Genomic DNA, 12,574 nt, shown 5'->3' with positions numbered 1-12,574 from the left:
TTTATTTTACCAGGTAAGGCCCACTGAGCTATATACCTCTTTTTCAGAAGCGACCTGACCACAAATTTTTGCTTAAGTGGATTATCACGAGAAACTTTATAGCAGCCAAATATTATAAAAGTACGATTCTAAAGTTATCGTAAACAAATTAAACAGCATCATTATCATCTTCCTGTGTCAATACATTGTCAGAGGAAGACCTAGCCATCTAATCACCACCACTCATGGTCCTGCAATGCCACAATCCACGTCACTCCTACACTTGAACGTATCTCATTGCTTCATCTCAACGGTGGGCACAATCTCTCTTTTGGCTGCCAGTTTGTATATAGTCTTGTCCACCAGAAATCATACCCTCTCGCAATGTACGCTGCTCAAGCTCTCTTACGTTTATTAATAGTCAATATTACGCCTCTGATTTGCATCTCTACGTTTAATTTCAAACATGCATCTCTCAATTATTTTTTTCAATAGTCTTCGCAAAACCAAATATTAAATATAATGCGGATCATTAAAACTTTGTGCGTAACGGCAGTCTATACACTTGTCATTCTAGCCTATATGGGCATACAATGCCACCAGGTAGAGGTGCAGACACTTACATCATAGCCATCATCAACCATGGTCAATCGAAATGCTGGATAAAGGCCTTCCCAATCCACCACCATCTCTTACAATATTGCGAGATAAGCACACAAGCCGATTCATCACTCAGTTTCCTTGATGGATCTCCTGTTGGATGCATTGTGTTTGTTGTCATTACTCTTGACTATCATCCACTATTCCTTCCAGCAACGTGTTCTTCCCAAGCTCACTTACTTTTATTAATCGTTTGAATGATGTCATGAATCTGTGTTTTCGTGTTTATTTTTTTGTCTTTCACCCGCACCTCCGATTAGCATGGTTGACTGCGTAGACTGCGAAAGAAGTTCAACATACATACGTGCACGTACACTAATTCATGTGTTTCTCTATCTCTACATGTAATTCCAAGCACGTGTCTCTCAATGCTTCTTTGTGCACTTACGTGGAGTTGCAGTTGAGGGAGAGGCGGTATGGCCGGGCAGAGGCAACATAGTTCTGCACCAAGCCCACGTTTGGCAGGCTGTAGCGCTGCAGGGTGCCCGACTCTCTTGCCTGCCACAAAAACAAAATATATAAGACGCAATATAGTCATACGTAACAATGTAGTAATTAATCGATTCAAATATACGTTTATACTCACAGTAGACTTTGAATTGTGCTCGTAAGAATCGATTATTTGTGACTTTTGCAAATTGATATGCATGTCATACGTTGTTGCTGCTTTTAGGCTAATAGCACACAAGACAGAGCACATGCGAATTCTTCATATACACAAATCACACAAATCCGTCACGACAGAAAGCTAGGTGAATTGTTAAAGCCTAAAACACCAAATACAAAAACTACAGATGCATCTCGTTAATGACAGTGATGGGAGGTAGTAGATCTAAAGGCACAATGTGCATTCCAGCTACACTTCCCTGAAAGAGGAGTTAAATTATTTTTACATAAAAGCATTTTGTATAATCACTCACTGTTGCTTTAAAAGTTCTACTCGGTAAATGGTGATGGCAGAGAAATTTGACCTTTGTGGTCGAATGTAAAAACATGCTTTATTCTTTGGTTCTTTCGAAAGAACCAAAGAATAATTCCTGCAGTCACGAAAGCTCCAAAATTAACATCCTTTATGTATATGTATGTTCAACTTCTTTTGTAGCGTGCGTAGCCACCAGTGCTAATCGGAGGTGTTTTTGGTTGTTGGAACTGACCACGAGCAGGGTTTTGTCTGAAGCTGTGATGCAGCAAATTGGGTCTTTAGTTGCCTGCAAGGAAAACAGAGGCATTATCCTGCACATTCACCAAAACATACCAAGTCAACAACCAAGTGTGTTGTTAAAACAGCATGTGCTACATTAAGTATAGCCTGTAATAAAAAAAAAGCATACAATTGTTGCTTTGCTGATGTCCGGCATGCTATCAACAGCTCCTGTAGGTTGGTCATCCACGTGAAAAATCCTTCAAGGGAAACAACATTTTCATTATTATCATCATCATCAATTTCATTTATGTGTATTTTACAAGAGGACAGAATGTGCAACCACCAAACACACGAGACATTGGCAATTTATTTTACCGCAAACATCAACGGGGCACTGTCTTTAACAATGGCATCAAGTTTGCAATTCCTTCTCATCGTTTCCTCTTATAACCTTGCTCAATTCAAGAAATGTGTAAACTCTTGTCTATTGAAACTTTGAGAGTGGTGTGCGATGCTGGTTGCTTGACATGTTGGGCCTTTGGGTCTGTGTCCAGAAACTGTATTAACAATTAAAAGTTGGACACGTGAAAAAAATCGAATCCAAAATCGTGACAAACACAGGAATGCAAAACAATGCAGCATGAATGTAGAGGCATAGAGCTGGTCACTTCTCTTTGCCGTCACGACGAGACCGGGCCACTTGGTTGATTTCCAGGCCGGTTATTTTTTTCGCCACACGGTACTGCCACACGTAGAAAGCGTTCTTGGATGCTGCGATGACGTGGGAGTGTGTCATGGCCACGTACAGAGGTTCTGTCAGAGAGATTTAATAAAGAGCTACATCCGTAACGTGGGAGATGGCCAGACCATCGGCGTAGAAAACTTGACACAGATTCAAATACTCGTCTTACCAACTTTAAATCAGCTTCAATAACTGGTCGCCGGTGGGGTTCATTCGTAAGCGTTAATCCACGGCTGTACCAATAAGAAATGATAATTACCAATGTCAATGTACTTGGAGTCCTGTGGAGTTCCAATAGAGTTGCACAGCACCAGGACGTACTGTGGAGGACAGTTACAACAGACATCTACAGTGGTTGATAAAATGCAACATCAATCTGCTTAAGTTGATTAGGGTCATGTCTTAAGTTACAGTTTAAATATACCAATGCCTTATCCTCACTGATATTGGCATGGTGGTGTCTGTTGTGGTGATTGAGGTATAGAAAATGATTCACATATTATGGAATGTTCATTTTGTTCAGATTGTCAAAAAAGTGGCGATATTTCCACTACCAATCATAAGAAAATTCACCAAGACGTTTAGTCAAGATATGAAGCTGGCTCTACTCTTTGCCAGAACTGACAATGACACACCACATATGAACGTCAAAGAAATATGGAGTCAATGTTCAGAAATGAATAATGTGCTTGATGTGGAACATTTCTTATTTATGACAATTGGGATTTTAGTATTATCTTGCAACATCCACAGCAGTGTTCAGATTTATATATATACCGTATGATGAAATGGAAAATATAATAAGGAAATTACCATATCAACCACAGAATCAGTTACGCCTTCCTCCTTGTTTGCAAGGCAAATATAAGACAGAATCATAATTAAATGCACCAATTAAATATTTAGTACACACTACACAAAGACTTAGCTAAACAAATGGTATAACTCAATTCACATTTTCATTCACACTAGAGCCACCCTGCATGATGCCATGTTGAACGATTTCTTGGAAATTTACAACAGTTTTTTTGCAAATACCCGTTCGAGTTAATGTGGTTAAACGTGGAATATAAAACTCATGATGCTATGCATCCTGCTTCTATGAACAGAGATATTCACGAACATTAATACATGAATGCAGTTGCACCATCAGACTACAATCAGCAGCACAAGCAGCCCAATTAACACGCCGTGCATAACATAATACAATTTGTAATTACAAAGAGTTTAAGCATGACTGTATCTTAAGATGATGTAAAGGAAGGGGGGGGGGCATGCACAATGAGTGGCCTGGTAGAACAAACAGCGTATTTATTGGGATTTTTTTTCAGAAATTAGAAATGTAAGAAGTCTACATGACAAAGAAGGACACGACACAATAAGGCTGCTTATGAAGACACTTCACAAAGAGACAGTCACGGGCAGATGCAATTAAGAAATTCTTTATCCTCGATTCGAACAGAATGAGGTATTCAGCAGTGTGCATACCCAAGGAGAGGAACATTCTAGACGGGGGAAACACTAACCGGGGTAATCCCCCGTTGAATGGAGATTGAAAGGGCACTGACAGGAATGCCTTGTTGCAGGAGCACAGGTCACATAAAGGGGCAAATATCAAGATGAAACTGTAGCGGTATACAGGGGGCTAATCCATGGATGATCATGAAGTGACTATAATCAGCAACAAGAGGCTGTTTTTAAGGCAAGACCATTGCAAAGCAAGGCGTGCACCGCTGCCAAGCGAGGCGGATCGTCACCTGTGCCTGAGTGTCTTCAGCGCGCGTGGCCAGCACGCAGTAATCACCACACGCCGTCACGGACAGCAGGCTGCGCACATACTTCAGCGTCTTCTCGCTGTGCTTGGTGTCCCAGAACACCACGCAGTATTCCGTGCGCTCAGGCTTGGTGTACGCATACACCACCGTGTTGGAGCAGTAGCCCCACTGTGAAGAAAATGCAGGGAGCGGGGCAGTGACACGTTACGTGACAGCCTGCATTGCTTTCCAACAAGCGTTTGTCCTCGGAAGCGCAGCTATTTCATTAGTGATTGTAACGATACTTTCTGAGTCACAGAATGAGACGTTACACATCACATGGCACCTCCGATTAGCACAGTTGGCTACGTACGGTGCGAAAGAAGTTTAACATATATATGTGACATCGTAAGATTGTCACAGGTAATTATATGGGAGGCGAGTGCACACATGGAGAGCAACGTTCTCGCAGTGGCGGAAAACCTTCACCCATTATCTCTGGGTTTTTAATTGCCATGTTTTTGGTAACATTTTTCTGAATTTCCCGATTTTATACAGGGTAAGTCCAGAATAACAACAGAAACAAAAATTGTACATATAAAGGAACATATTTACGAGAGTTACTCTAACCCCATGCTACATACAAATGGACATACGGACAGCGCTAATGTTCAAACACTTTCCTTCTGAGTTGGAAAGCATCCAGCTCAAGCATGTTGGATTGTGGATTTCAATGCACTGCATAACGGGCTTGTGGTAGCCTTGTACACTGTGCGTAAGTGTGGCTCCAGCGAAAGCAATCAAATTACCTTGTAATCTGGGCGGATGTTTGCAAAGTAAAGGAAGGAGTCAACACCCAGAGCGATGCGTAGGCCGCCCCCCTCCCAGGCTAGGGCAGACAGGTGTTTCCCTGGCATCTTCAGACTTCTCAGGTGCTGCAGGGACATGTGCATAATGCGCTCACACAGGGCGAAACCACGGGCTCCTACCCTGCATACTAAATAAAAGTCAACGTGGTTTCCTGCTCAACAAAAACGTGGAGAGAGTCATCTCTCATTTACATTCCTGGGACAGCAAACTTGCGACCTTACGATAGTGAATCACACAATCTATCCATTAAGCATATTCAACATTATTATAGTTTGGATTTATTTTAGATGCACAGAGTGCTAGTTAGCAATTGGCAAAATTACAACATTATAAATGTACAACCCCCTGTCAATTTATTGCTGGATGAGGGTCCCCACATGCCGTGCGAGTTGCAGGGGATAATTGACCATACTTCACGATGCTGGTCAATGCAGGGTTGGTGAAGATGCGGAGTATATACGTGGAAACATAGAAACACAATATAACAGATTTTGCCACACTATCCTCTGCTGCACAGCAAGCAGCCTTGGAGCCTATAACACTGGTTATGCATGGTGGTCACCCATCAAAGCACTATACAGGCTCACAACTGCTTAGATTTTGAGATCTGATAAGATCGGGCACATTCATGGTAATTTGGTCGTAGGCCAAACTATGGCCAAAAATGTTACTGGGTAGAACACCAGCTGCATTGTTGACGGAATTGAGTAAGAGCTTGTCACTCAGCATCACTCACCTCGCCAAATGGCGTGTAAAACTGCACCAGGTTGAATTCCTTATCCTGGCCATAAGCTCTCTGTGATCCGGCCACTGCCAGAACACTGCCGCAGTGGTTCCACTGGATGCTCATCACCGTCATGCCTGCATCTATCAGAACAGGCTCTGTGCCAAACACAGATGCAGAGATAAATAACCGGATTGTTGTGTGCTGCCCAGCAACACCCCAGAATGCAAACTTACATGTAATCTTAAAAAAAAAAGTGATATTTTTTCTCACATCTGCATACATTACCGTATTCTCCAGGTAAAAAGATGCTCTGAAAAGACACACCCCAAACTTGTGCTCGGTAATGATGTAAATTTAGTCAAACAAAAATACCTACCGGATAATAAGATGCACCTCCAACTTTTGCCTTCCTTTTCAGTGGAAAAAGTGCACGTTTTAATCTGGAGAATACGGTAACCTTTTTCAATAAGCATAGTATGATCATCAGCCATGATCAATCCACCGATATATGAAGGCCTCTACAAGCCTCTACAAACCACCTCCATCTCCCGGTCCTGTGAAGTAACACTCCATATTGTACCTGCCTATGAACTGGTTATCATTGCTCAATCTTCGTGGCATAGTGTCTCTATTGGCTGCCACTATCTCTTCTTGTGACATGTCCTTCCCAAGTCGACTTACTTTTATTAACAGTCAATATGATGCTTCTAACCTGAATATTTTTTCAAATCCACGGGCACCGCTTTCTGTCTCTCAGTATAAAATCATCACCCAAACATCCTGAAATTCAACCAAGGATCTACAGAGGTCCCATTAAGGTTTGCAGAAGCACTGTTCAGTTGTAACATCAGCAATGTTATTTGTTACCTATAAATGTACGTCCTAGAAAGGCAACAAAAACAAGTGAAGGACAAATTCAACCTTTGGCGACAGCAGCGTTCATCGGTGTCAAAGAGAAGCTTACTTTCATCATTTTCATGGCGCATGATCTGGAAGCGCCCGTTATCAAAGCAGATGGCCAGGCAGGGACAGCCAGGGTCCACGAAGCCCTCCCGCCCATCGTACCAATGTAACCCGGCGATGCTCACAACTCCGGTCGCTTCTGCCAGACACTGCAGCGACATCTTGGCCTGTGGGAGTTCCCGATAAAAAGTGACAATGAAACAACCGCCCAAATTTCCATTATAAACATTGAAACACGTCGATAAACCTCAAAGGAAGATGGCACAGAACAACAGCTTGCAAGGCAATGGTCTGTATTGAATTGAGAACACTGCACGGCAGTTGCAGATATCTACTTACACCAACAGAAATTAAGACTAGCCAAAAGTGTGAGTGCAGTCACCAATCTAAAACCACGGACTACATAGTACACCACTGCCCGCTTTCACAATTCACCAGCAGCATTTAAAATAGTCACCAAGCTATTCCTGAAGATGTCCACTATCTCACCAACCTTGAAATTAGCAACTGCCTCCAACATAAAATAATAAATAAACAACCCAAAAGGCAAATTAACCTCATTTTTTAGATACATCATCTAAGCTGTGTTTCCCAGGTCATCTGATATGAATATGAAACTTCGTTATTGAGAAAAAAAAAGTGGACCATAATGACACGATTATAAATTTAAAATATATCTCTCATGACATTTCAGAGTTGTGTTGTATAGCCCAGGACAAGTAGTAAAGGTATGCATGCACAAAACAAGGCCTAGATTTATCTGTTGAATTGCATCTTCTATTAGAGAATCTGACTGTGGCACTACTATAGGTATCTAGAGGGCCTCAAAACCCAAGTTAAGTTTCTATGATTAATAGGAGATAAAATTGGCCAATAGAAGAAAAATTGGCCATTGTTGGCAGATTATTTAATTGAGATCGTGAATAATCTGTTTTCTGAATGCGTGTGGGGGTCCTGCAGTTTATATGGAGTAACCTTACCAATGACATTTGAAAATTTAGCAGCATTTGTTTAACAAACCTGACGCTACTAATGAAATCCAGGTAAAAAAAAGTCCAGAGTTTTCCTAAACAAATGCAGCTTGATAATATTGGTCTAAGCTCATGGAATAAACACATTTGTATTTGTATGCATTGATATAAAATGGAGTTCTGCTTATATATGTGCTTGAGACAGCGAGGTGGAATTTCAATGACATGTAAAAGCTCATCAGCCCCAATGTTTCAAGTTTTGATGCCCGTCAAAACCAGGGTGCTTTGTCACTGCTGCGAAGCTGACCACAAAGTTGCCTGTGTTGTCATAGATGTGGACTTCTCCATTGGCCATCCCAAACAGCAGCGTCCGTCCATCTGGCGACCATGCAGCATGACAAAGCTGTATGCCCTTCAGTTCCTTCCCCCATATGCGGTTTCCTTGATGGCACAAAGCATTTTTGTTATTTTAAGAGTGGGCATCAGGAAAGTCATATTTAAAGGTTATTTTAAAACGTCAGAATGTTATTAATCTTACACTCACAATACATGTAGCAAATTGTGTAAGTATGAACTGTTAACAATTTCTCAAAGTTATATGCAAGTATTGCCTTCAGGCTTTGGAAATTAACAAGTTAAAACTAGAAAGAACAAAGACAGACGAAACATTACAAACAAGACAGAGAATAATTGTCCCCAAATAGCAAAGGTAGTTCATGAGCCCAGACCAGATACCGTATTTCACTTCCCGGTACCACATGAGATGGCATCACTCTTATGGTTCCAATTTTTTTACGTGGCCAATAACAGTGAATAACATAACCATTTGAAATGAGTGGGTTATCAAATAATTTACTCGTTTTGTCCATATACTAATAAAGTTTTGCTACCTTAGGCAATACTAATTTTTGTTCTGGTCCCATTAAAATGGGGTGGAGCAGGGTGAATCCTTAAATGCCTATGATGTATGCCCTTATAAGGCTTGCAGATACAAGTTCACCTTTTGCCAAAGACATTTCCTGCAAATCTCTCACCGTCCACCGATCCCACAATGACAGCTCCATCCTCATAGACGATGCAAATCTTCTGTCCATCCAGGTTCCAGCACATGCTCCTCACCATGGACTTATTTCGGTTGTTTATCATCTCCTCGTACCACAAGCCTAAGTTTGTCAAGATAGTAATTATTAATATAATGTACAATGTCGAATATCCGATTCACTGGGGATTGAAATATAGGTGGTTCTTGTGTAAAGGTCAGATATATAAACTTCGATCGAACATAATAGTTAAATAGGTTACTGGAAATGCATTACTCTGCTTTAGAAACACGTTACTCTGCTTTAGCAAATGTGTGCGAGTTATAAAAAAACACATTCCTGCACGTGAAATAGTCAAATTTCTGAACATCTATCAAAAATTAGTTACATCATGCGCAAATACTGGACTGGGTTAATTCTTCAGAGCGGATATGTGCCAATCAGACATATTCCGTTATACTGCAGGTGGATGCTTGCCACCCATTTGTTTTCTGAGCTCTCTAGCATGTCATTAATGTCAACATGAAATGTTAAAATAACTACTCTAAGTACTCACCCTTATAAAGCATCCACACAATGATGAGGCCATTCTGGTCACTGCTAGTGAGCTTCTGATAATGCTCATTCCACGCCAATACCTGCACTGCCCCTACAAACACCAATGTTGCATTATTACCATCATCAATTAAACCATAAAACAGCTTCAATTTAATAAATTTAGGTCACCATTATTATAGTGTCGATAAAATTCTGACTTACCACTGTGGCCCTCCATAGTTTGGTTCAATGATAGGTTGCTTGGTGCTGCCAACCCTTTGAGTTTAGCATCTTCACCTACATACATGGGTGAATGACCATTGACATATTACGTGTTATATATCTCCATTTAACACACGAAGGTGGCAAAATGTGATCATAATAGTACGATGCTGCATTTAAGATTTTGAAAACCATCCTGTTCAATAGATAAATAGGTAAAGGTGGCCGAATCACTCTTATAGAAATCTGAGCTGGCACTGCTGATATCCTGGATTCAAATATGGGCTACTTATGATTATTAAAATCGGGTCTTCAAACACATTTAGTTGACCATCTTAATTCTGCTCACCAATGATAAAACTCATCATATTCCATTGAGTTTAGCACTTTATTTGGCATTCCAACTATTTAAAAAACATATCAGTTTGACTATCATACACCAGTCACATGCAGGCTTGGGGGATGGTGCACCCCTACTGTGTAAAGGTAATAAAACATAAAGGATTTTTTTTCAGAATTCACGAGTTGTGAGCTATAGCTTGCACAGCTAAATATATATACATTTTCACGAATATTTTCAATCCACGCAGATGTTATATCTGTCTGAAAATGTCATGTATATTTGGAATAATTTTAAAACAAAACTATTTCGACTCGTAAAACTTATTGTTGTCACTGAAATTATTTCGGGGAAAAATCATGTACATTCTGATCACCAAAAATAATTATAAAAAAATATTTTTAAATTTCAGCAAATGTATTTAGATTCAACCATCCCTTCTCATACAATTGATTCCATTATACCAGAATTCACTGTACAGCTACTATTCTATTGCACGTGTCTTCCCACCACAAGTCCACTTTGTCTAATACCACTGCTAATGCGAATATGCGAATATCCCTTGCAATGCCACTGTGAGCAAGTTTTAAATGAAAATCAATGCGTCTAAATCTATCGATAAATATGGGCTATCTTTGGTGATCTGGTCTTACCTGTCTGAGATTCCAACTTTAGAATCTTAAGCAGTCCATCCTCCCCTCCACAGGCTATGTAACCCAGTTCTTTATTCCAGGCCACGCAGCGCAGCTTGGTGCTATTTGGGATAGAGATCTGAGGAATCCAGCATACAGAGGATTTAACCTCATTAGGAAGCTATTTCTAATAATCTTCACTCCCAAATACATTCTCCGATAACTCCATAAGGTATTGTTTCAATTATCATTTAATATCATTGCCCTTAATCTATCCACTGCTAGATTAATTCCTTCCCTACCTTCGCACTATTTTGCAATGGCCCAATCTATCTCATGGCAACACATGAACTGATCTTGTCATGCCATCTCTCTGGTGATCGCCCTCTAAGGCGTGTTTCTCCTTTGGCTGACATTGTCACCAGTCATGTCCATCGGTCATCATCCCTACGAGCAAAGTGTCCTGACCAAATCAACTTTCTTTAACAGTCAATACGATGTCGCTCAGTTCAATTCCAAGTACGAATCTCTCCGTGATTATTTACAAAGCGGTTTAGCTTGTGCCTCATTTTCTTTGTCAATGTTCATGTTTACGATGCCGTAAACGGGAATATGCAATGAATGAAACCTTCGTTCTTCGGGCACATTTGTATTTCTTGATGATATAATAAACTTTTCAAAAAGCACTCATCTTGATCCCGATCCGCCTTCAATAATCGCCCTTGGCATACAAACATTGCCGATTGACAGTTTTGTCACCTCCCTTCAACTTAAGAGTACATAAACTAAGCGGTTGTCCACTCATCTCCTATGCACAACTATGAACTAGTGGTGGTAATTACACATTCCCATGGCGCGGCAGGCCTGTCAATGGGACAACCACTGTTGACATTCATCATCAATGGATGGGGTAGCGATGTGCGACAACATAAACTGATGATTATATAACATTATGCATTATCTTCTTGGTTCTTTCGGTAAAGTCACGTAGAAGGGAAGTAATAAAATAATAAAAATATGTTTTATTTTTATTATTTTATTACTTCCCTTCTACGTGACTTTACCGAAAGAACCAAGAAGATGAATCCCTGCAGTCACGAAAGCTTCAAATCGAAATTATGCATTATGTAAAATGTACAGTTGCTCCATCTTAACATCAGCCGTGCGAAGATCACACATATCAGTGCCCTACCATATTACAGAGAAATTCAGACCTTATTGGTGACCCCGTGCCCTTATAAATCTCAACGTTCATCCTACAAAGTCCCATCACAAGGGAGAAACACAAATAAATAGGCAAAAACAGTTTTTTGCCCGTATCGCAAAGGCTGTTCGCCGCATGGACCTGAAAACTCAATTATCCTGTACAAGAATACGGGATAAACCGTATTGGTTGACAGCTCATGCAAGATCACCCTACTGCAGGATCATCAGCCTCCGTTTCAAGTTTCATTTATTTGGTATAGCCCTGTGATCCATGCGGCCCTTAAGTCGGGTGCAACCGCAACAAACAAGAAATGAACACAGAACATCTTAAAGCGACGACGCATAACAGAAACATCCTGGAATAAACCAGCCAATATTCCCAAAAAACCCGTCGCGAATTATAACGAATTAAAGACAAACAGTTTTTTAATAATTACCAGCATCGACTAACACAATGAGCTTAAATGCATTACAAGGTTAGTTTTAATACTAAGAATAATAATGCACTCGATTGTATTTTATCGAACACTGAAAACCCCCAAACATCTCGCTAGCACCAGACAGGTCTCGCCGCCGTAGGCCTTTGGCCCCAAAGTGACGCGCGAGCGAGTAAAGCAGCAACAGCAACAACAACTCCGCACCTTTTTACTTAAGTAGACAAACATCGCGGCGCAGAGGAAGTCAGCAATTACGCCAACAACTCTTATATATTTGTAAATACTTCAACAAGTTTCAACAATCGCTGCGCTGGTTGGGGCGCCCGCCAAGCTCGTCGCGGCGTTTCCGT

General features: G+C 40.7%; 1 protein-coding gene across 2 annotated transcripts in view; it reads right to left on the bottom strand.

Annotated features, from left to right (window-relative positions):
• The window catches only part of WDR35 (WD repeat domain 35), a 24,929-nt gene extending 12,355 nt beyond the window's left edge, over positions 1-12,574 (bottom strand). Inside the window, exons 1-15 of one of the 2 annotated variants that reach the window (XM_078613203.1) lie at positions 12,429-12,574; positions 10,603-10,720; positions 9,610-9,684; positions 9,407-9,499; positions 8,845-8,973; positions 8,118-8,251; positions 6,841-7,006; positions 5,886-6,031; positions 5,089-5,214; positions 4,283-4,468; positions 2,785-2,845; positions 2,452-2,596; positions 1,971-2,040; positions 1,794-1,847; positions 1,028-1,137 (exon numbers count right to left, since the gene is read on the bottom strand). In XM_078613203.1, coding sequence (XP_078469329.1) covers positions 1,028-1,137; positions 1,794-1,847; positions 1,971-2,040; positions 2,452-2,596; positions 2,785-2,845; positions 4,283-4,468; positions 5,089-5,214; positions 5,886-6,031; positions 6,841-7,006; positions 8,118-8,251; positions 8,845-8,973; positions 9,407-9,499; positions 9,610-9,684; positions 10,603-10,720; positions 12,429-12,452 — 1,637 coding nt within the window. In that variant the 5' untranslated portion in view covers positions 12,453-12,574. Of the gene's footprint in view, positions 1-1,027; positions 1,138-1,793; positions 1,848-1,970; positions 2,041-2,451; positions 2,597-2,784; positions 2,846-4,282; positions 4,469-5,088; positions 5,215-5,885; positions 6,032-6,161; positions 6,187-6,840; positions 7,007-8,117; positions 8,252-8,844; positions 8,974-9,406; positions 9,500-9,609; positions 9,685-10,602; positions 10,721-12,428 lie in introns of those variants that run through there. The other variant, XM_078613213.1, reaches the window with a different exon arrangement.

This window comes from Lampetra planeri, chromosome 2 (assembly GCF_965212315.1).
Source record: "Lampetra planeri chromosome 2, kcLamPlan1.2.h2, whole genome shotgun sequence".
NCBI classification, from domain to species: Eukaryota; Metazoa; Chordata; class Hyperoartia; order Petromyzontiformes; family Petromyzontidae; genus Lampetra; species Lampetra planeri.
This window is presented reverse-complemented; position numbering and strand designations above follow the sequence as displayed.